The 23,907-nt window shown below is 43.1% G+C and overlaps 1 protein-coding gene across 1 annotated transcript in view; it reads left to right on the top strand.

The window, feature by feature from the left end:
• The window catches only part of GRIP1 (glutamate receptor interacting protein 1), a 614,867-nt gene that overhangs the window by 531,989 nt on the left and 58,971 nt on the right, over nt 1-23,907 (top strand). The window contains 4 exon segments of the mRNA XM_032493355.1: nt 4,192-4,272; nt 11,975-12,044; nt 13,836-13,981; nt 23,206-23,350. Coding sequence (XP_032349246.1) covers nt 4,192-4,272; nt 11,975-12,044; nt 13,836-13,981; nt 23,206-23,350 — 442 coding nt within the window.

The raw sequence follows: 23,907 nt of genomic DNA, 5'->3' as shown, positions 1-23,907 counted from the left end.
ATCAGAGATGTTTCAGTTGCAAGCAACAGAGAACTGATGCACTCAAGCTACTTTAGACAGAAAAGAGGCAGTTACCGGAAGCACACAGGAGTTTCACAGCCCTTGAGGACAGGGAGCATTGGCAGCCCTGAGAAGGGCTAGAACCAGGGGCTACCATGGCCAACCACTGGCTATCTCCAAGACCTCACACTCTCTGTGAAGCTTGGCTGTTGGTGCATATGGGCCAAATTAGCCACTCCAAATGCCTTACCTGTGGGGCGGGGGGTGGGGGGGGTTGTAGCTCAGTGATAGAGCCATGCTTAGCATGTATGAGATCCTGGGTTCAACCCTCAATACCTCCGCTTAAAAAAAATATATATCATCTCTTCACCAAACGCCCTCTCTGCCCTCAGTCTGCCTGCTAATTCCAAATTCTTAAGCTTTCTCTTTGTGGGTAGGAAGAAGGTGGCAATTAGCCTTCCATTGTTGGAACGGGGAATGGCAAAGACTCAGAAGACGAAAGAAAGGTGCAGATTTGAGAAACCTTTTGGAAGTAAATGTTTGTAATACTTGCAGCACCTGAAGCAAGGAAGTAAAGCACACCAAGGTGGTTTTTTACTAACCTCATTTCTCTTTTTCTGCCCCAATTTATTAAAATTATCCAGTCTTTATGAAATCTACTGGGGGAATAAACAAGTTTGTCTTGTTTATTGGGAAATGAGGAGGAAACAAATTCTTAATCAATAAATAAACAAATGCATATATGTTGTTCTTTCCTGGCACATCTTAGTTGAGTCTTTGGTGAGGACAACAGCAGAGCCAAAGATACGAGCTCACTGGTCTGTGACGCTCACCGGGCCACACCTGACTGGACAGGAGAATTAAGAAGAGAGGGAGGAAGTGGGAGAAGGCAACAGATTCCCTCAGTCCCCAGGGAAGTGAGGAAAGAACTGGGAGGAGGGAGGAGGCCAGACAGGGAAGACTTGCTGTCTCCCTGCAGCCCCAGCCGCATCCTGCAGCCCCAGCCGGAGCTGACAGGGCAGCTTGGGAAGTCTTTTTCATAGATGACTTTCTAGAAGCCTGGAGGGCCCAGGAACATCAAAATTTCAGTGTGTTCTCCAGCTTAACTGTCTGTGGCAAATATTCTGAGTTGGAAGATCAGGTTGTTACCGAAGGCAAGTTCGTGCGCCTGACGCACCATGAAGGCCAAGATGAAACATCAGAGTTTGGAGCAGAGAAAGGTTTATTGCAGGCCTGAGTAAGCAGGGAGGGGTGGCTCATGCCCAAGAAAACCCCGAACTCACCAAAGGTTTCAGCAAAGCATATTTAAAGGCCAGATAAGGAAGGAGGGTCGCAGGTATGGGATCAGCTCGTGCAGTTCTCTGATTGGTTGATGTTGAGCGAACAGGGCGGTCAGCACTATCAACCCCCAAGCGCCAGAAGGTCTGGGGGCTATGTGCTCTCTCGGATCATCAAGTAGTTCATTTCTTCCCTTTGGTGGTGGTTTTTTAGCATCTGAAAAACTCAGGAAATATGCATGAGATACCATTTTCAGAGAGGAGCTAAAGCCGAGGTTATGGGGGAGCGATCTGTCCCGGGAAGGCCCTGCAGAGTCCTGCTGGGTTACAAGGTTCTGGTCTTGTAAAAGGTTTGCTGCCTAAAGTCTTCATGGGAAACTAGATAAGTCCAGAGGCAGAACAATAAAGTACTCTGTTTCCATGAGGCCATCCCAGCTTCCACCTCTGCTTTGCGGGGAACTCAAAATGTGTTAAACATGTAATTAACAAATCAGACTAGGGCCCTGAGGGCCTGAGCGTTCCACCCGCATCACGGTAGCTGCAGTTAATTCTTTGTACGCAGGTCAGGGGAACTATCTGTGTGCAAAATCAAGCAGAAAAAGTGGTTTCACTCAGCCGGCCCAGAAGCCTTATGCTAATGTTTCCTTTCCTTCCTGCTGCCCCTTCCCACCCCTTTCTAAACCCTTCAAGAAAGGATGATAGTCATTAGCAATTTAGTGTGAGTAGATATTATCTCTTCAGAGAATATTTCCATTTTAACCTTATATCTAATTGAAGGTCTCCCAGACTGCTAAAGGAATTTTAAGAAGATATATTTAAGGATAGGTACCAATTCCTTCCTTTCTCAAATACTAGTCAAGCCCTGGTAAAATCACCATAACTCTATCCAAAGTTGAGAGTCAGCCAGTACATACATCCTTCTCACGGGGTCCGGCTGTTCACCACTCAAAAGCCAATACAGGCAAGTGTTGGTGCAAAGGAAAGTCTGTTTTATTTTGCAGGCTGGCAACCGGCAGAGGTGGGGGAACTCCTGTCTAGAGGCCATTCCCTCCCTGCCCCCCCACCAATCAGTGGGCAAGAGCTTTTAAAGGGGAGTTTCAGGGGTGTGTAGACAGAGGGAGGGGGTACATGCAAAACAGCACAGTCAGCTCTGACAGTCATCTTGCAGTTAGTCACCTGGCCGATTGTTTTAGGTACAGTTAATCTTCAGTTCCAGGGTGGGTTTGTTCCCGTGTCTTCAAGGCCAGTTCTTGGCGTTGTGGCGGCTTATGTCATGCCTACAGTCTGGTCGGCATGTCACTAACTGCTTCCGCCTGGTGGGGGTTTCGGTCTCTACAAGACCAGTCAAAGGATCTGGCTCAGAATATTATCTGTAGGCCTTGAGGAACTAAAGGTCCTTGACTTTGCTTGATGACTAAATTTTTATTATTTTGTTTTGCTTAACTATTTCCCTTTGTTTCTGTATTTTCTTATTTCTCTGATTAAACTTATTCTTTAAAGCTTTTCTACAGACAAGAGGCAGGTGGAGGACATGGGTGGGAGAGAGGGTGGGTTCTGTCCTGGGAAGTCCCCATAAGGTCCTGTTCTGTTTCAGTCCTTGGTGTGAAGTGGGTGGAAAGAGGGCAGGGCACAACCACTGAGGGAATGACACAGCCACTGAGGACAGGACCAACTGGTTAGAACCAAGATGGCGGAAGATTCGACGTCCAGTAGACCTTGAGCCTCATGGCACAGCCACAGGTGCCATAAGCGTTCCTAGGCTGACTATAAAAGGATGAAAAAGTAGGTGGTGGGGGAGCGTTTCCTGGAAATCCTTGCCCCTTCCCCACAGTATTTGGAATAATCCTCCTACCCATTAGCATATGAAATTACTGAGCCCATAAAACCTAGCAACTCCGCACCTCACGGTCGCTCTCTCTCTCTCACCTTCTGAGACGGCCCGCACCCTGTCTATGGAATGTGTATCTCCTTTTACTTTAAACTAAACACCCCCACACCCCTCTCTCCCTCTCACCTTTCTGAGATGGCCCACATTCTGCCTGTGGAGTGTGTGTATCTCCTGAGCTGTTTTCCCTTCTGAGTGAGACAGACCGCACTCTGTCCATGGAGTGTGTGTCTCTCTAAATAAACTTGCATTCACTTTACTGTGCGTTGCTCTTGAATTCTTTCCTGCGCGAGGCAAGAACCTGTTCGCCCCCAGCAGGTGCAGCTGGGACCTCCTGGGGCCCCTGTTCCAGCTCTGTGCTCAGCGTCCATTCTGGTCGGTGGTGCTCAGGACCATTCTGGTTGTGAGATATTCTGAATATCACTCCTGCTTCTACGTCTTTAAGGGTACTTCTCCCCATTTACTTTACAAATTAGGGCACCTCCCTCCCCCTCCAGATCAACAACCGTCATAGCTAACTGAAATCTTTCCTGAAGTCTATTTCCCCCAGCTACTTTCAAACAATGAATGAGGGGTGGGGGGGGGGGGGACACAAAAAACTGCTGAATAATAAACTCTGAAAAAATATGGTTGGGGGAAAAGTAACTACTTTTGGTTCTAAAACTTTAGCATACCTAACAATGACCTGGAGAGTATGTTTAAAATGCTGATTTCTAGTCTTCATCATCAGAGAGTCTGATTCCATAAATCAGGGATAATTCAGGAATCTATGTTTTTAACTTGCATCCCAGGTAAATTTGATGGAAACACGTCTGAATCACACTTAAAAAATACCGAACTGTTCTGTTGTAAACTACGCACCGCAGCCTGTGGGCAGGACGTCTGTTCTTCACCAGAAGCTCAGTTTATCAGGATTTTACTTCAGTTCCTAAGGCTTTAATACAAGTATTGCTGATGCATTTTCACTGATTGGTGCTCCATTCTTCCTGGTCTTCTATAAACACACTCTGGTTTGTTTTGAAATTACAGAGTCTGTCATCCCAAGCAGTGGAACATTTCATGTGAAGCTCCCTAAGAAGCACAGTGTGGAACTCGGAATAACCATAAGTTGTAAGTAGAAGTGATTTCTTTTAAGATGTAGAATTTTAAGACGACATTAGAAAATTATATTGTCGAGTGGTGCCAGGTGGAGCAGGTGTTTTAGGTGTCGTTGCCAGGCTTCTGTGTAATGATACAAAAATGTGGAGCCAGTCACCCTCCCGCACTCAGTAGCTGTGTCAGGGAGGCAAGTTACGGAACCCTCTTCAATCTTACGTTTCTTCACCTGTAAAATGGAATTAAGGATATCCGCAAAAATCCTCACTTTGTAGGTTATTCAAAGTGTTAAATGAAGTATTTATATACCTAGTATAGTCCCTGGAAAATAATCAGTACTCAAAAAATATGTCTCATATACCCCCAACAGGAATAATTAGATGAGCGTATGAATGCATACAGGTTCTCTACATTTTAGTATCTTGTAGATTAAGTTTTCACTGTAATCTGTTAAGACTATCTTCCCATCTGACCACTATGCCTCTATAATCCGTTCTGCAAGAATAAAATAATGTCTCTTACTCTAGTAACTTACTGAATTCCTCCATGGTACAAGGTGCCTGGGTAACCAAGCCAAAAGGAAAAGCAGAACATATAAATGTGTTCAGTTCCCGCCTTTCCTCAGGCTCTAGATTTATAACTGCTTTGGTGAAACAGCTTTGAAGTGCTCAACCCCAATGGAGTTTTATAGAATGGAAATTGAGGTGTCTGCACTTCTAATACCCATAAACTGAGTTCAGCCATCAGTGCCCCAAGAAAATGAAGCAAATGGTTAATGCACGAAGACCAAAGGAGACCAAGAAGCAACATCTGTGACCGCGGGGTGGTCCCGTCCAGACAGAGGGATGAGGCCACAGAAAGGTGCCTCACTGCACTCTGTCGCATAGCAGTTATGTCAGGGGCCAAGGCGAAAAAAGGAGTTCTCACTGGAGCAGTATGAACTAGGGGCTGGCCAATTCAACTTCAACGACACACATTTAACACCGAAAATGAAGTTTTATTTATAACCAATAAGTCATGCATATCATGCAACGCCAAAATAATGGTATTACAATATGGAATAAGTGTTCACAACAAGAAGCCATTTGTATGAGAGCCTGCATCCCCGCCCAGTCCCCAACACGGGGAGAACAGTGGGACTGGTGCATCTGATGGGCCTCTGCGTAGTAAGGAGAAAGGTGAAAAGGATCTTGGAGACTCCGGGCCTATTCTAGGTGCTGCTGAAGTCGTGTCTGCCTTGACTTGGTCGCTTGCCCTCTGGGTTTGCACATTGTGAAGCAGAGGCGGAGTGCCATTATTCTGCCAACAGCTGTGCTTCCTAAGAGCACGCGTCAGAACTCACTGTTCTAGAAATATCTGGGGCTCCTGGTGGCTTCTGCAACCCCCAGTAACTCTAACCCTGCTCTCGTTTATTCTGTGTCTTCCATTCCATTCATTGACTCCATCAGAATTCGCTGGGAAAGCGGCACCTCTTGGACTTGTGCAGTGTGTAACCCTGCTGGCTGCACGCAGAGGCCCTGCTTCCACTCCATCCTTTCCTCCTCCCGCCTTCACTCAGTAGATGCATGGAGTGCTCACCGCGCCTGCGCCCTGCGCTTGGCGCTAAGTTTTGAGTCCTTGGAAATGCTGTTGGTGGTGCGTGTGCTGAAGGCGGTTACTCCTCAGAAGCTTCTGTTACCGCACGTTTTCCCACAGTTATTTCACTCTCAAATTTTACTTAAGAAAATGATCTTTTTTAATGCAATAGATTTATTCTTAAAAATTAATATGCATAAAAGTACAATTTAACTATAGAGTATCCCTTCAAAAACTAATCCTGCGATAGAGTCCTTTTTCAAAGTCTATATTTGTATGTTCAGTTTGTTTTAGGTGTAGCCATGTACCCACAGCTACAAAATATTTTATTCACGTAAAGAATCATTTAAAATTATGCTTTACGATGGTGTTACATATGTACGAAATACTACTTCTAAAACTAGTTTTATTTTTTTTTAGTGGAGGTACTGAGGAGTGAAGCCCAGGACCTCATGCATGCTAAGCATATGCTCTAGCACTGAGCGATACCCTCCCCCCAACACTAATTTTAATACCAGTCATGGAAATGAGCCCCAAAGCCCCACAAGAATGGCCTGAATTTTAGCCAGCTGTAAGCTAAAGGTTGGTGCTCTTCCTGGGTGGAGAAAAGATGCATAAGCTTGTCAGACGTGCCCGTCAGCCCTTCTAGAGCTACAGCACCATTTACACAGCTCATCTTCACCATCCTGAGTTTGCGCGTCCTCGTGGAAAATGCATACTCATATTTTGCCAGCTGAGAATGCAGAATTTGCTAAAGAGAAGGAAAACCAGAATGTTGGGAGTGGAATCAGCATCTCCTTTGGAATATCTGCACCAGTGCTTTGCTTCAGCACAGAGAAGATGTGGGATTGAATTTGATGGCACATCTCACTAAAGGATGGACTGCACATCCCTCAGATTACTCAGCTAAGGCACACGAAGAAAGCTTTCTCTTGACCTTTACTTCGTGTAACTGATGGACTTACGCCAGTAAGCGTGGTGAATACCTAGTAGTAAATGTAAACCCTCTGCCTCTTAGAGAAACCCATTAAAACTTGAAGAATCTTACTGCTCTGTAAATTTTTTTAATACCTATAGTTATATTTTGCAAAGGATTACATATCCAGTAAATTCACTAATGATGCAAAGAATTTACCTTCTCCCACACTGGAAGATAGAAACACGTACATTCTCTGAACACAAAGCTTATATTCACAAATAACATTTTGCTTAAAGGCAAATTTCAATTAATAATCACAATGGGCTTTGAGTTATTTTTACTGTCATGAAATGGTCAGTTCCTGGGTGTGTTCCTGGCACATGCAAGGTGCTGGTTTAATCTCTGCCTTTGTTGAGTGAATGAATAAGGAGTCTATCTGGAAACAGTGTTCTAACCAGTGTGCGCTCCAGGAAATCAGCTCTGAGGGGGTTGATGTGTATGGATGTTCGTGCAAAAACTTGTGTGAACTGAAGAGGCATGAACGTGGAAAATGATGAAGAGCAAGGCCCCAGCGCCCAGACCGCCCCACGTCCCGACTCTCTTGATTTCTCTGTGCTGTTTCCTTGCCTGTAAAACGGCGTCCTCATTACCTTCTGTGTAGCATTGTCAAGAAGATCAAATGAGTTCGCATATGTGAGGGGCCCAGAACACATTGTGAACCCCAAGAAGTGTTCATTATTATAACAGTCATTATTTATTCTCCACATAGAGTTTCATGAAATATTATAAGCAAAGCTCTACTCCACAACTTTTAGTGCCAACCGTAATTATACCACCTAAGTAGAACATGAAAGGACCCTCGTCACACACATACACACACCCGTACTGTTAGGGAAACTGAGGCAGCACAGGGGTTTATGGGTGTGTCTCACGCTATACAAAGTCCACTTTGTGTACCTTCATCTTGTGAAGACCCTGAGGAGGGAGAAAAGGGCCTCCGTCAGAGCCTTCACACTTGGCTTAATAAGGCTCCCTCTTCATACCTAACTGAGTGAGAAATGAGTCCCTCTGATTTTGGATGTGGCGAACAGTTTTAGACTAATCTTTTGAAGTTCCTGATGAGACCTTCATAGCACATTAGCATCAGGCATTCCTTTTATTGATGTTACTGCTACAATATGGAGTAATTTATTATAGCAAATAAAGTGGAACTGCCGAGCAGAAAGATGCAGCTGGGGACAAGAAGCAGCACCCAGAAGCTCGGACCCCTCAGCCAGCCAGAACCCAGAGCCCCTACCCTCCAACACAGCCCGCCTGCCTTTCAGGTCAGAGAACCCTGGCTGTCTGTGCTGTGTGTAGTTGGCAGGAAAGCCGACTTTTGGTATCGATGTTTTCTTTTGAGGTTTTACTACAGGGAGTTTTGTCACTTTGTACCACGCATGGCACTAAGCAGTTTATATGTTTTTTCCCATTTAATTCTCAAAGTGGCCCTATAACCTCTGTGCCCATTTCACAGCGAGGAAAGTAAGGCTTCGCTGGATAACCTGCCCAAAGACCCAGAGCTAATACAAGGCTAAGCAGGGATTCAACCGTGTTCTGTCTGACTTGGCATTGGCTGTGCTGTCACACCACCACCCATCTCTGACGCCGTCTGATTGATGAATCTTCCCAAATCCTGTGTGAGAAAAGCAAAAGACAGCATTTTCTGGGTGCAGTTCATTTGTTAGCTTTCCTTTTCAGTTGTGACTGAATTGTTTGCAGGAACAAAAGGTTTGCTTTTTATATATATACAAAATCATGAAGCAGCCTTTATAACAAGCACAACAAATTTGACATTTTCACCCTAAGTCTTAAACATATTTAGAAGAGAATGGCTCCTGGTTGTTTTGTTGTTGTTGTTGTTTTCTGGTTTTTTGCCAACTTTGCAATAAGAACTCTACTCGCTGCTCCATTTCAAATCAAATAATTAGTCTTACTTGCCAGGTGGTGTATGTGTGTGTGTGTATATATATATATATACACACACACATATATGTGTATGTGTGTGTGTGTGTATGTATATATATACATACGGTTACAATTAAAGTAGAACTGAATGATTGTGAGTGTGGGGGTGGGGATAGGGTGTGTGTGCTTTTCCAGTGCAGTTTGGACAGTTTCTCAGGCCCTTTGAGCAAAGTACCTTGACTGGCAGAGCTAGTTCCATGATTGGTAGACATTATAGAATGTTCTTGGAATGATTCACATTTACTCAGCTTCAACATTCAGAAGATTTCACCTGTTTTCAGATACAGAAAAAGTGCTTTGAACAAAGGTTGGGGACTGTCATTTTCTACCTCTTCCAACAACTGAGAGGAAAAGAATCCCATGTTCACTATGAGAGCAAGTTTGTTTTTAAATTTTGGGGGGGTGGTTAATTAGGTTTGTTTGTTTATTTATTTATTTTAATGGAGGTACTGGGGATTGAACCCAGGACCTCATGCTACCCCTGAGCCATTCCCTGCTGAGAACAAGTTTCTGATAGCAAAGGATGACCAGTGATTTTGAAACTTCAGGAGTTAAAAGATGATAGCTTGAACACAGGCATTTAGCTCTGCTCCCACCCCATGCTCTATTTTTAAATGACAGTATAAGATTTTTCAAAAGGCAGAAACTCATAAGGAGAAGAGGAAAAGGGAAATAGATAACAGCAACCAAATGTGCAAGTGGCAAAGAAGATGGAGAAAGACTGAAGAAGCAGAAGGGAAAGCTGACAACGAGCCTGATTTGCATCCTAAACTCCCAAAAAAGAGAAATGGTGGGATCGGTCCTGGAACTGGGAACTTCTGGAGGTGAGAGGGATGGTAGCGCTAAGAAGGCAGGAGGATCAGTTGAAAGTCTGTTAGGAATGAATTAGTCCCTTAGATGCCTTCCCCAACTCAGAACCACCAAGCACCCCTCCCCTCCCTGGCAAAAGCCTGGTTTTATCCTCTGGGAAGTGTGAAAGGGAGAGTCTCTAGACTGAGAGGGCATGGCTGAGTGTACCAGTCCTGCTCCGAAAGCAGAGATTCAGTGAAACACTGAATGTGGAGACTGCTGGTCTTCTCCCAGAAGCTCAAAGATGCCAGGTTGCCAGGCTTAATCCCCTCTGAGTAGGAGGAAGAATCCAGGTCATCTGACCCAAAGAAACAGCCTGGCCTGAATTATGCAGGATGATCATACTCCACAAGCCCCACTCAGGTGCACCAAGGTTTCAAACATCTTTGTAGGGCCATCTTTAATGTGAACAGACAGCTACAGAAAAAACAGGCACTTGGAAGAAAGAATCTAATGTGTGAGACTATTACCAAAAACAAAGAAGAAAAGCAGAGAAACAGCACATGCAGGAAGAAGAAAACTTTAAAAAAAAAAAAAAAAAGATCATTAACATCATTTGTATCCCTGGAGGGTGGGGTTCAGAGATGGCACTGAACACTTACACAGTAGCGTCTGGAGGGGAACAGAGAGCTCTTGATGAATCTTTCAAGCCTCAAGCATGGACTTTGGTTAAAGGAGAAAAACAAGAATGTGGTAACGTGAAATGGCCACCTGACATGTCTGTAGAACGTAAGTTTCAAACCTCTCTGCAAAGCTATGCAGGTTTATCCAAGAGGTCACAATGTTGTTTTCCTCTGTTACAAGAAAGAGATAGATTTGACATAGTTTGTTGCCTCTACTATTCTTTTGTTTCAGACCATTTCAGTGGAACATGATTTTTTTTTTAAACTAAGGGAAACATTGACTGCTCTGTGATGATTACTAAAGCTCGGGAAAATATCGTGTAAGTTCATTGGCAGATGCTAGAAAAGTTGTATTTGCCGGTCATAACAAAGTTTTTTATTTTTGTGCCCTATGCCCAGAACAATTTGCTGTTCTGAAATGTAACATGAGTAAAAAATGCTAGATGTTTGTATTTCTCTCGTGGAATTATATCAGATCATTGAGTGGAGGTTTAAATTATGAATTAATTGTAGTGAGCAGAATGTTTGGCATTATTTACTAGAAGCTAAGAGTAATGATTGACTGAAGTCCCGTTAACATTTACTGTGGACTGACTCAGACAGTGGGTAAGATATTGGTATATGTGTTTGCTTTTTCTTTCAATGATGTGTTGAGATATTAAACCATCTGTTCTTGTGCATAAACATTTCCCTGAAATTCAGATGGGATTATAGGATATGATATGGTTCTATTATTATTATGGGGTTTTATTAAACAGTTTATAATAAAATCTTACTTTAGGGGCCTTTTAATGATCCTTAGACGAAAATCAGTCCAGGCTTCAGGTTGGTAAAACATCTCTTGGAAGCAAACTGTTGTTTACAGATGCTGGTATTCATTTTAATTATTGAACTTCTAAATTAAATGTAAACTTTCTCAGTCAAGATGATATTTTTGTACTTATATGGACTATAGTTCATTTTCAGGATTAATTCCAAGTAGACTCACTACTAATTGCTTTTCATTATTATTATGTCCTTATTGCCAAATGGAAATATTCCTAAGAAAAGTTATAAAGCCCCGAACTAACCACTGTGCAGGATATCTGTAAATGCAATATAAGTTACATGTACGTGTATGGAATGTGAATATACATAAAAATATAAGTAAACAGCATCAGTCACATTCCTGAACATTTCAGAGCATTCTAAGTATGAATTTGTGAGTAAAATCTTAAGATTTACAGTCTGTCTAGCAGAAGATTTCCTAATGGAAAATAAAGAACAATTTTACATCAGTGATTCTCATCCACTTTCCCACCCAGTACACTTGAGTAATTTGGCAGGGTCCGATGAAGAGTGGTGTCTCCTCCCTGGTAAGGAGTGACAGAAGGGATGGGAGAAGGGAAGGGGAGCCCCCTCGTTGCTTTTAATGCTCTCCTATTGGGCTATGCACCTTCACCTCCCTCTCTTGAGAGTCACAGATTGAAACAGATTTAAACCTGCTGGACAGCTTTCCAGTTGCATTCTCCAGTTGCAAATTTAAAATAACTTTGCTTTAGCTTTCAAGTTTACAAGCACCTTAACACAAACATATCTTTATATCAAGAAAGGGTAGTGTGCACATTTTTTAATTCATTTGCTGATCATCTTTGCCGTGCATACAAACTGTACTTGCCTTAACAGTTGCTATAGAACGGGACCTGTACAGTAGTGGGTGAATCACAGATATGAAGTTGTGACTATTCTATCTTCATTATTACAGCACCATCCAGTAGGAAACCAGGAGACCCCCTTGTCATATCAGATATCAAGAAAGGCAGTGTGGCGCACAGGTGAGAATGATGGATTTTCTGGTTCATCCCAGGACATGTCTTAATTACAGCAGAAATGACCCCTTCCACACCTAAGACGACCTTGCTAGTGGATCATGGTGTTCTCAATATTTTCCAGGCAGCCGCTATTAATCGATCATATTTGACATTCCTAACATCAGTGGCCATGTAGAGCTCTCCCCCCATGTCAAATTATTTCTGCACCCAGTGCAGACAACAATCATTCGAAAAACTTTTAGAGTCTTTCGAGTCCAGCATAGCCTCTCCTTCACTGATCATCTTCCATCCTTCACTTTCCAGGTGAAAAACTAGAAGTGGTCCCAATTATGAGAGTCGCCCCACAAGGAGATACTGGTTTGTGGGAGAGCTTTGCTAGATGTCAGAATGTCCTCCCTAGTCAAGCCGGGTCCTTGAGCCTTGAACAGTGTTTATGTCTCCTATGTGGTCCATAGACCACCAAAATCAGGGAGTCTCAGACTTTCAATTTCACAGACCAAAACTATTTTTAAGCGATTGGGAATATTGATGATACTGTTAACTTTTTAAAATTTTGAATTAAGGACTTTTAAAAAATCCCACCTATTATCACAGTCTTTTCATTAAATAAATACTTTAATACTCGAAAAGTAGGAAGGACGTTATATGAGTTTAGATACAGAGGTATTGGCTCAGATACTGTGACAAGGAGACTCATAGAGTGGATCCAACAAGACAGAAGTTTGTCTTTCGTACAGCAAATGGGAGGTGGGCGGGCTATGCAGAGCTGGAGAGGCAGCTCTGCCGTCCCCACCGGCTCTCTCCAGTCGCTGTGATTTTCTAGCCATCAGAAGGGAGTTAGGGGTGGTGCCGAGAGAGTCAGGGGTGTGCATCTTTAGGGGGTGACCTAGAAGAAGGACGGGGAGAGTGGAGGCTGGGAAGCAATTAGCAATCTCTATCACAGACATAAAGCATAAAGGATGGTTCTTACCCAAAACTTAACCTTCCTTACAAATATGTGTGCATATGCATAAGAAGCACATATAAGCACATGTACATTCTTACTGTTTTTCTCATTTCATGATGAACCTTAAAAACTGTCAGTAGACCTGAAGCAGTCCACAGCCAGTATTAGACTCTCAATGGCCACTGATAACATGGTGTTTTGTTTTGCTTTGCTTTTTTTTATTGAAGTACAGTCAGTTTACAATGTTGTCTCAGTTTCTGGTGTACAGCGTAATGTTTCAGTCATACGTATACATACATGTATTCCTATTCATATTGTCTTTTGTTATAGTCATGTTTATAAAGTCACCTTTTCTCCCCACAGTGAGTTTCCCAGTGCAGGTGGAAATGACAGACACACCAAGACTCAGAGACTCCCCTGCCATCCTAGCCCATCCCACCTTGACTCCCCTCACTCCCTCAACCCTCTCCTACTATCTGGGCCGCCAGGGATCAAAGGAGGTGCAACAACGTGGAGAAGCATAAGGACACCTGGTCTCTGTAAACCCAGGCCCTTTACCCGCCCTCCTAGGAACCTTAGAATTCCTGAGCGAAGCTTATATAGTTGTCCTGGTCTAATTGAAAAAAAAGCATAAGAAAAATTTTCTTAATACTCTGCACTTTAATGTCACGGCAGCCATCCAAAATCAGACTGGAAAAAAGGGATTTGTCACTAAAATACAGTTTAAAAATTTGAAGACCCTTATTTCCTCTAAAGACTGCTGTAATGCCACTTTATGCTAAGTGCCTCTTAAATGTTCTCGTGACGTGCTCATCATTAAGCGTGCATCGCTCTGCGTTTACTAACAGAACTGGGACCCTGGAACTTGGGGATAAACTACTTGCCATAGACAACATCCGACTGGACAACTGTTCCATGGAAGACGCCGTTCAGATCCTCCAGCAGTGTGAAGACCTGGTGAAGCTCAAAATCCGCAAGGATGAGGACAACTCAGGTATGGTGGCCTCCCTAGTTAAGACTGATTCCTCTAACCGCCCATCTGTCACGGGAGACGTGAGATCTCGGTGTTTCACACGCAGCAGCTGGCTGGCGACATCGCTGCAGTGTTTTACGTAGTTAAGAGGGGCTTTAAAACTGCGCATCGAGAGTGTAGTATGAATTTTAAATAATGGTGCTTTTAAATGATAGAGCTTTTCATTATAGAAACATTATTACAACTGTATTGAAATAATTTTTTAAAGATGAAACTAAATCATCACCTGATACCACCCTAATACAATGGAACTGGTCGTTTTCTGGTAGACGTTTATGTTACTTAATTATGACTACAGTGCATTAACGTTGTTTACTTAGCTCAAGAAGCATGTTATCATTGTACAAGCCCTTAATATCTATGATGTTCATTTACTGACCGTAACTTACTTACCATTCTTTCATTCTTACTGAGATCACTTCCAGTCGTTTCATTACTGCACGTGACACAACTGTGGGTATTTTTATGCGTGGATATCTTCATCCAACTTTTCTTCTTTTGAATATATTTCCTTAGGAAATATTCTTAGAAGTAGAATGGCTGAGTCAAAATAAAAAGGAAATTTTTGTGGTTCCTGATGAGTCTTGTACCACGTTGCCTTCTAAAAGGGCTGTATCCATTTTCAGTGCTCCCAGTAATGTGTGAATATATGCAGGAGAGCAGTGCTTGTCAAAGTGTAGAAGGCCTCCGAATTACCTGAAGAGTTTGTTAAAACACCCTTCCTGAGCACTACCCCCAGGTGGGCCTGAGATTCTTGTCTCTAGCAAATTTAATCGTGACCTGCCAGGGGGCCAAGGCCCAACAACCTAAGTAGCCCCCCTGCAGGAGCCCTTTTATCTGATTGTGGTAAGAACCCAAGCTAACTGAAAAAAAATCCATGAATTGAAAGAGTCAACTAATGTGGGGATTTACAGGAAGTGCCATAGATCTAAACATAAGCATTTCATTTCAAAGTTTGCCAATCTTATGGGTAAAGCCAACACTTTCTGCTGATCGTAGTTACAAGTCTTTTTACTTGTTTGCCTAAGCTGTACCCATAATATACAGCTTGTGATTTCCAGGATTGACTTGTGAGTTGTTTTAATGCAGTGAATTTAAAGAATTTAAAGCAATCTGAATGCTTACTCCAGTTAGATTTTCATTTCCCCAGTGTTTTCCAGTTTTTCCTCTAGGTAATTAACAGTTGATTTTTGCCTAATAATCCCCCTTATCAGATCTTTCCAAAGCACTTGATTTTGTTTTCATAGATGCATTATACTCATACTTTTATAGGTTTTGTAAGATTCATTAAATTACATAGTTACAATAACAAGTAAAACTGGCATAAACAGGCTTGGGAATAAACGTAATTGACTCTAAATTTTTAAGCTTATGTCTCAATTGGTAGCAGGAACAGAGGTGCACAGGGGTCCTAGAGAGGGAAACCTGTTACTCTGGAGCATTCAAAGGCATTGGTCAGTATATTTTACAAAGAGGATGGAGAGTCACAAGTAATCCAGTAGATTGGTTAAAGGGAGATTGGTTAAGAGTGCTTCTACTGGATATCATGTCATCCCCACCAATAATGGGCTATCATCAATATCCTGGAATCTCGTGGAATCTAATCCTCTAGATCCAGAGTTCCTGGTCGTGTCAGGCCAGGCGTTCATGAGCCCTATTCAAAGTCAAAACAACTTGGTAGTTAGACCCATCAGTACAGCTGGTTTATAATGACTGTTTTAAAATATGCTTAGATTTCCACTAGTTACTGCCCTGCACCAACATTTGCATTTCTCTCCTTACAAGCATGTTTCAATGGCACTTTCTTTGGGGGATGTATTTAAAAAGAAGGATAAAGCCTCCAGCATCAGGCTGGGTTCTGTCCTAGTGAAGAGGCAAAGCCCTGCAGAGAAATCCCTTTTGCATGATTTGCCAAGCTAAGCAGATCTCAGCTACCTTCCTTGCAGAGTGAAAAAGTCAAGCCAGAGATGAATATGCATGGTGCTCGTGGTTGGCGACGTTCCCAGGTCCAAAGCCAGGCTGTGCAGACACTAGGAGAGGTTTCAGAAACAAGAACTGAGCACTTGGAGAGCCAGCTCTTACTTTCAGTTGCTTTGTTCCTTTGGCTCATTTTTTTCCCCTTTGGATCTTCCCCCCGATAGTCCCTATGCCTAATATTATGGTAATGATCACACTCGTTAGATTTTTTTTTTTTTTTTGATTTTTAAGAGGTCCAGTTTTAAAAATCCTAAATCCTTCCATTGAAAACCAGGCACCTACCCAAAATAAGACTATAAATAGGATGGTAGAGTGTGTGCCTAGTAGGCACAAAGTCCTGGGTTCAATCCCCAGTACCTCCATTATAAATAAATAAAAACCTAATTACCTCCTCCCCACTAAAAAATAATAAATAATTTTTTTAAAAGACTGTAAATATGAGTGCAAGAGACACATTTACCCAAACCAGATTTTCTCAAGTTGGCATACTAAAATATATATTCATTCAGGCATGTTTTCATAGCAGGTTTGAAAATTATAATCTGATCATTGATTTGGAAGAATCTGAGTGTTTCTATATCCTCTTCCCCCTTGAGAAGGTAAGTATAATTTGAGTAACCGAATGCTTTTCTATTGAGCAAAGCAAAGAGGGGAAGTTACTCAAAATGTAAAACCTGGGTACAGATTAGTTCAAGGCAGACTAAGTAGTCATAAAGAACACACACTTTAAAATCAGGCCTGCGTTTAAAGTCCAGCTCTTAACACATCCGAGCTGCACGAGTTTGGGCAAATTACTTAACCTGCCTGAGATTCAGTTCCATTTTCAGTAACGTGCACATAGTAATACCCACCTCAGGGAGCTGTTGGGGCTTATTGAGAGAGAGATTTACTGGCACAGTCAGTATTCAGTAACGGGGAACTGTTTTTATTATTATTGCATCCTGAAGTGCCTTTCCCCAGGTTAGTTCTGGTCCTTGGTCGAGATATCAGTGAGTGGGAAATAAGCATTAATCGTACGGCAGTCACTGATTGTGGGAGTTTGATACTGTGCTGAATCTGAAATTAAGCTGGTGGCTTGAATTGCTGCCATCCTTTGTCTCAGTACTTTAGGATGGTAGTATTCAGTACATACTCCCCACTCCCTAAAACATTGCTCATGCTAGTGTTGGACTTTTCCCTACTCCAGGAGTCTTCCAGTTCTTTCCTTAAGCGTCTGCTCCTCTCCATCCTCGGTTCACTCATCAGTTACAGAAAGTTTATAACCGTATTTGACACAACTTGGTTTCCTAAGACGGTTAATACTGCAATTGAGTTTAACAGATGTTGCTTCAAACTGTAAGCACATCGTCCAGCTGCGCTCATTTCATTGCTCTGCCTGTACTTTACGCAAGGAGACGGCAGAACCATTCTCAAACGCTGTTAAAGTCTTTGTTTTCCATGCAGTCATGCCGTCAGCGTTTATTTAGTGTCTGGAAGGTGCTCGGGACTGCGAGTTCTTAGACAAAAAGGGACACAATCTCTGCCCTTATAGGAGTTACCACCTCGTAGGAGAAACAGAAGAAAATCACTGATTAACAATATGATGCATGTTCTAGGTTATACACAAAATGTTAAGAATGTAAGGGTATCCACTGGAGCCTGGGAGCTCAAGGAAATGCTTCTAACGACCTTGGTCTTCAACGTACTTGGGAAGTGTTGTTAGAATTAACCACAGGAAGAGTGTGAGCCAAAGGGAAGTCAGAGAGTGTGGCACGTCCTGGTAGCAACACAGCTGAAGCGAAAAGTATGTATAAGGACTTGGTAGTGGGTGAGTAGATGGATGTACTGAAGACAGATCATTATGGTCCTTCTAAACCATGTTAAGAAATTTAAACTTTACCCTAGAAGCCAATGGAGAGCCATTAAAAGACTTCAAGCAGGGGGGTGAGGCCACAGTGTTTGGTCAGTGACCATCGGTGTCCTCATCCGTCATGTCCACTTAATGCCTCCTTCACATGGCTGTTTTAAGTGTCAAAGGAGGCAATATATTTAAGCATTCAGCAATTATGTACAGCACCAAGTAAGGCGCAATGAATGCTATCAACAACCATTATTAGGAAGCCTTTAAAATTAATTTTAGCTTTATTTTTCACAATGGCCAAATCTTTTGGAGCACTTGGAATTGTAGGGATCTGCCCCCCACCCCAAATTCAAATTCATGTTCCCACAGGAACATAAACCAAGTAGCGCCAAATGGTGCTTGTCTGGGTCCAAGCCTCCAGAACAGTTGCTGCTCGCTAATCCCCAGGTCCCCAAAGATGCAAATAACCCCTTTGAAATAAGATCTATAGTTTTGCCTTGACTGCATCTAGATCCAATGCAGATGAAGAGGGGGGAGTTTGGAGATCTGAGAAGGAGCCTTGAAGCAAAACAGTAGAGAATTTGGGAGAATTGTGGGGAGAAAAGAGATGGAGGCTTCCAAGTCTGTCCCAGATAATTCCTAAGGGCCTGCTTTGTATCACTGCCTTTGTGCCAGTCAACTACACAGCTGCTAATGATTTCTCTCTTGCTTCAGAGCCCCTCACTTCTAATACATAGCATGTCTGCAGAGACTATAAATTCAGTATTTTCCCTTCATGGGCTCTAATCTGCATAGAGAAACATTTCTAGGCTGCAGCTTGTCCCATCCAAAGCAAATTACCTTTTCACATTTCCAAACAGAGTTTTAGCCTTAGTACCAGTTAAATCTGCCCTCCAAAGATTTGGGCTTTCATATTTTCTTTCAGTTCATCAGTGTTAAGCCAGCTAATTTGCAGCTGCTTTTTTTCCCCCTCAAATCTAGATTGAAGTGGCAGCAATGCCTCATCACAAGCAACCAAGAGCCATCCTGGCTGTGCTGGGAGTGGTGACGGGTTGTTTTGGCAAGAGCATGGCTGCAAGAACCTATGATACGAAATTTTTTCCAAAAAAGTACTCTTCCCTTCTAAAGTGGTAATGACTTTTAAATTCAAGTCAGCCTCACAGTCACCCAGAGAGCCAGTTAAAACCCAGGTGACTGGACTCCCCCCCCCCCCCCAAGTTTCAGATTCCTACAGGTCTGGGATGGAGCGGAGGACTAGTCTTTCCAACAAGTTCTCAGATAAGGCTGAAATTGCTGGTCCTAAGACTACCCTTGGGAAAGCACTGTCATGAGGCAGCCTGACTTGGAGATGTATAAATGATCACTTACCTAAGGAAATGCAAATTCTACTCTTACATGCTCAGCAACGCCTTGGAACATTATCTTGAGATGGCCAGGTAGAATGACCTCACAACAGTGAGGAAGCTGTAGAGGGTGTCGTTCTAAACAGTTTATCTTCTCAGGTCTGTCCACCTCCGAGAATTGGTGCCATCCTCTGCGAAATGAGTTCCATCACTTTTAGTTGAAGTGAACTTTGCTTGACCTGTACATTTATGCATGCCAAAGGCTCTCTCCCAAATCCAAGCCTCCGATTTGGCCACAGAAGCAGCTGCCGTTGCGGATTCAAGCCAGATAGCATCCATTTTGTTAAACAGGCGGCACTCAAGGAGCCTGAAAATAGCGTTGCAGATAAGTGATGCTGCAATTTTGCATCTGTTCCGTGGTCCCATTAATTTTCTTAACTAGAGCTGAGCAGAACAAACAAGTCGGCTGGCCCCCTTTCCTGTCTTCCACTAATAGTGGTAAACCTTCTGTTGTAATATACAAGCTGTTCATAATATCATTAACATCTGTTGAGGCTCACTTTGAAACTTACTGGTGATCCTGCATTTTTCCTTCTCAGAAAGTTTCCATGCTGATTCGACACTCCAGTTGCTCCTTTCTGAGCTGGAGCAGCCTCAAGGAGAGAGCATCTTGGAGTGCTTCCACCTCCAAAATGGTCTGAGCATAAATGGCAGTTAGCACTTTCCTCCTAAGCTTCAGGGCCTTACAGCTGCCAGCTGGGCCAACGCCTGAGAAGGCAGATGGATTTGGAAGTGCAGCCTGAAGCTGGCTCAGACCCTCCTGGGGCGATGGAGGGAGCATGTGCTAGATTCGTGGTCGCCACTGTGACAGCCCAGGCTTTAATCTTGCTCTTTAAATGATCTTGATTGGGTTTGCGTCCACCTTGGAGAAGGAAACTAGACCTTGGAGTAGCAGGGAGGAGGGTGACCCACAAAGCGGGGAACCACTGACTGCAGTGCTAACAGTCGTTTGTCCTTTTGCTCATTTGGGCATTTCCTGGAGTCTCCTTGGCGTCAGGCATAGTTTTAGACTCCGGGGATGTGAAGATAAAAAATCTGTTTCCAAGGCAATCCTATTCTAATGAAGGAGACACAGAAAGATCATCAAAACATGGAGTGAAAAATATATACTAGGACATGCATTCCTGACAGGGGCAAAAACTGGTTCTCAGGAAGCAAAGAATCTTAAATATTATGTTATTATGGTTTGTGACCCTCCAAAGCTCAGCTCTCCCTGACCAAATCCTTCATTTTTAATTTGTCTTGTTAGGGAGAATTTAAATTTAACTTAATTTTTCTCCTCGGCGGGAAGACAGGAGGCAACAATTTTAAAAAAAGAAGTTGAGAAACACTTGAAGATACACAGGAACTGCAGGATCTCATAGGAAAGGTCTCTAGTCACATCTGAGGAGCCAGGAAGGCTTCCTGAAAGATAAGACATCTGAGCCAAGTTTTAAAGTGAGAATAGAAATTCCCCAGGGGAAGAAAGGTGTTTGTGCCCAGGGAGTAAGATGCAGAAGGTTAAAGATGTTAGAGAAGTGCTTTTGAAGGAACCATGGGTGGTTCAGTGGGGAGAGAGATTGGGAGATTGGATTGGGATGGGAAAGGATGGTGGAGCCTCTGGGGACGTAGAGGCTCCAGCCTAGTTCCTGCCAAGGGGTTGCATTTTATCCTTCAGGAATTGGGGAAGTGATGAAAAGCCTCAAGTAAGAAAGTAACACGTTCAGATGTATGCTTTAAAAATATTCTGGGAAGAAAAGAGAAAGTGTTAAGTGTTGACAGGACTAGGGGAGAGGGACAAAGGCTGGGTGCCCCGTAGGAAAACAATTTAGGAAGAAACCGTTGCTGTGAAAAACCAGGCAGAGCGGAGTTGGGGCCTCCTCAGGAGCAGCGGCAGTGGGATGCTCTGGGAACTTGCCCGTGGGCAGATGGGTCAGAGGGTCTGGGTGAGACAGTGGACGGCCAGCCACCACCACCATCATCTGTGAGAGTGAAGAAGCCGGACTACTTAAATATCTGTTTACTCAAGACATCTGTATGGGGTATCTAAGGGAATTAATATATATTTTTTAAAGAATTACTGTGAAAATATATTTTAAAATAGAGGGAGAAGGTATAATGAATCATCATATATCACCTAGCATCAGTCTTGCTTCAGCTCCACTCCCTCACCTACACACTGACTTACTTTGAAGAAATTCCAAATATCACATCATTCCATCTTGCAAATACTACTAACATATTCTAAATAATACTCTTATAAAAGACTTCTAAAATGCATAACTAAATATCATCACAATTTATTTTTGTGTATGGAGTGAGGGAGTGTTCTAACTTCACTGATGTACATGCCGCCGTCCAGCTTTCCCAGCACCACTGGTCAAAGAGACTGTCTTTTCTCCATTGTGTATTCTTCCTTCCTTAGTCAAAGCTTAATTGACCAAAAGTCTGTGGGTTTATTTCTGGGCTCTCTGTTCTGTTCCATTGGTCCATATGTCTGTTTTTGTACCAGTACCAGGTTGTTTTGATCACTGTGGCTCTGTAGTATTGTCTGAAGTCTGGGAGGGTTATTCCTCCAGCTTCATTCTCTTTCTTCAGTAATGCCTTGGCAATTCTGGGTCTTTTGTGATTCCATTTAAATTTTAGGATTATTTGTTCTGGTTCTGTGAAAAATGTATGTATGGAGCTTCTTAAGAGTAGCTAGAGCCTTGAGGAAGTGGAGGCAATGGGTACATTCCAGAGCTCCCAATCCACTGCCAGAAGGGAAGTAAGTGCTGGCAGGAGGGTACGCACCGCTTCCCACATTCCTCCGTAGACCTTTCATTTTATATTCGTTATAATTCTTCACTGCACACCCAAAGATAATTGAATTGTTAATTCAAGCTTTTCCATTCCTCCTTATTTTAGGGTCTTATATCATAAATGAACAGCTGCTCATGGCAGAAATGGGACTGTGTTAATGCTTCACTAGGATACTGCCTAACTATAAAAACTGACTATTTTGTTTTAAGTATCTACCGAACCATTTCATTGTATCTTTAGGAACAATAAATGAAACAGCTCCTTAACCATTCACAGCTCCCAGACCTGAGGAATAAAACAAGAAATGCTCAAGAACTCTAAGTATGTCATAAGCAAACAAAATCCTTGGAATTCTGAGACTTCCTATTTGCAACCTTGACACAGTCAAAACACCCAACCATGTTGAAGGTGTCCCATGACATCTTTCCAGTCACTGCTTTAGGCAGACTACACTTAGAGGTGTTTTCCTTCATTCTTACATTAAATAGTGAAAATTAGTTCATGACAGTGCGACAGCCTGATCTGTGCTAGTAAAACATGACTTACACGGCTCCTCATCTCAAGAACAGAGGGGAGGCAATCCTTCAGCGCTCTATTTTAACATCCATGTGTTTGTGAATCAGATTCACTTGGTGAGACACAATCGGTGGAGTGATAGGTAAGGGGTTCTAGATTTCCGAGCCAACCTCTCTAAGCCCCACTTAACCATGGATATATTAAAGTTCACTCCAACCATGAGTAAAGTCAACTCTTCTACACTGGAAGTGAGCTTGCTTGTAAAGCCTGCAAATAGGAATTGTGTGGCCCGATCTGACTCTCTCCACCAGTATTGCCTTCTCCGCCATGTGTTCAGTCCCCAGATATTTGTGGCACACCCACAAATGCTGGGCAAGCCCTGTTGGGCAGGGACATCGTCTTAAAGGGCCTGCAGTGCCGGCTGAGTGGCCCACTCACAGCTTTAAGTCATCAGGCAGAGACGCCCTTCCCTGACACTGGTGACAGCTACCTCCCTACATCAGACTGTCGTATCCTACGAAGGAAGTGCTGCTTCCCCAAATAGTTCTTTTCTGAGACATAATGCTTTGACGATATTCTGAATTTCTTATTTTATGTATGAATATGCGTGTCTTGTTACTCTGCATCTTCCGAAGAAACCGATTATGACTCGTTGGCATCTATTGCAGATGAGCAAGAAAGTTCCGGAGCAATTATTTACACCGTGGAGCTTAAGCGCTATGGGGGGCCCCTTGGCATCACGATTTCAGGAACTGAAGAGCCGTTTGATCCGATAATCATTTCAAGCCTCACTAAAGGGGGATTAGCTGAAAGGTAACATTCGAAGGAACTGCTGCAGTTACCTGTGTCTGAGATGGGTTTCCGTCCTCACAGCCACATACAAACATGCTCCCCTCTTCTGTGTGCACAAAGGATTGATTTTAGAGCTTGAGAACTCTCGGGCAGAGTTCCGACTTGATTTTGAAGGGCATCTTACAGGAAGCAGAAATCTTCATAGGCTTAGCGTGGATATCAGTCTCCAGAAAGGTATAAACCGACCGCAGTCAACTAGAGGCAGATTGATACTGTGTCCATTTTGAGAGGAGGAGACTAAAGTTCAGGGAGGTTAAAAGGCTTGTCCAATTCAATTCAGCCAGCATTTGCTGAGCCTGTTAACTGACAGGGACTGGGCCTAGCTGCCACGTTTTCGGGAGAGGGTGACAGAAGCTTCGTCCCCAGAGATGTCAGGAAACAGTGTAGTGACTTAATCATATCCTGTAATTTGAAAGGCCCATGTGTCCCTTTGGCAGTTTGTTTCCATTTGCATGCACCCCCCACTGCCACTCCCCCACCCCATTACTCTGTATTTCTTTCCAAGACACGTGGTAGGA

Source organism: Camelus ferus, chromosome 12 (genome assembly GCF_009834535.1).
Source record: "Camelus ferus isolate YT-003-E chromosome 12, BCGSAC_Cfer_1.0, whole genome shotgun sequence".
In the NCBI taxonomy this organism is placed as follows: domain Eukaryota; kingdom Metazoa; phylum Chordata; class Mammalia; order Artiodactyla; family Camelidae; genus Camelus; species Camelus ferus.
This window is presented reverse-complemented; position numbering and strand designations above follow the sequence as displayed.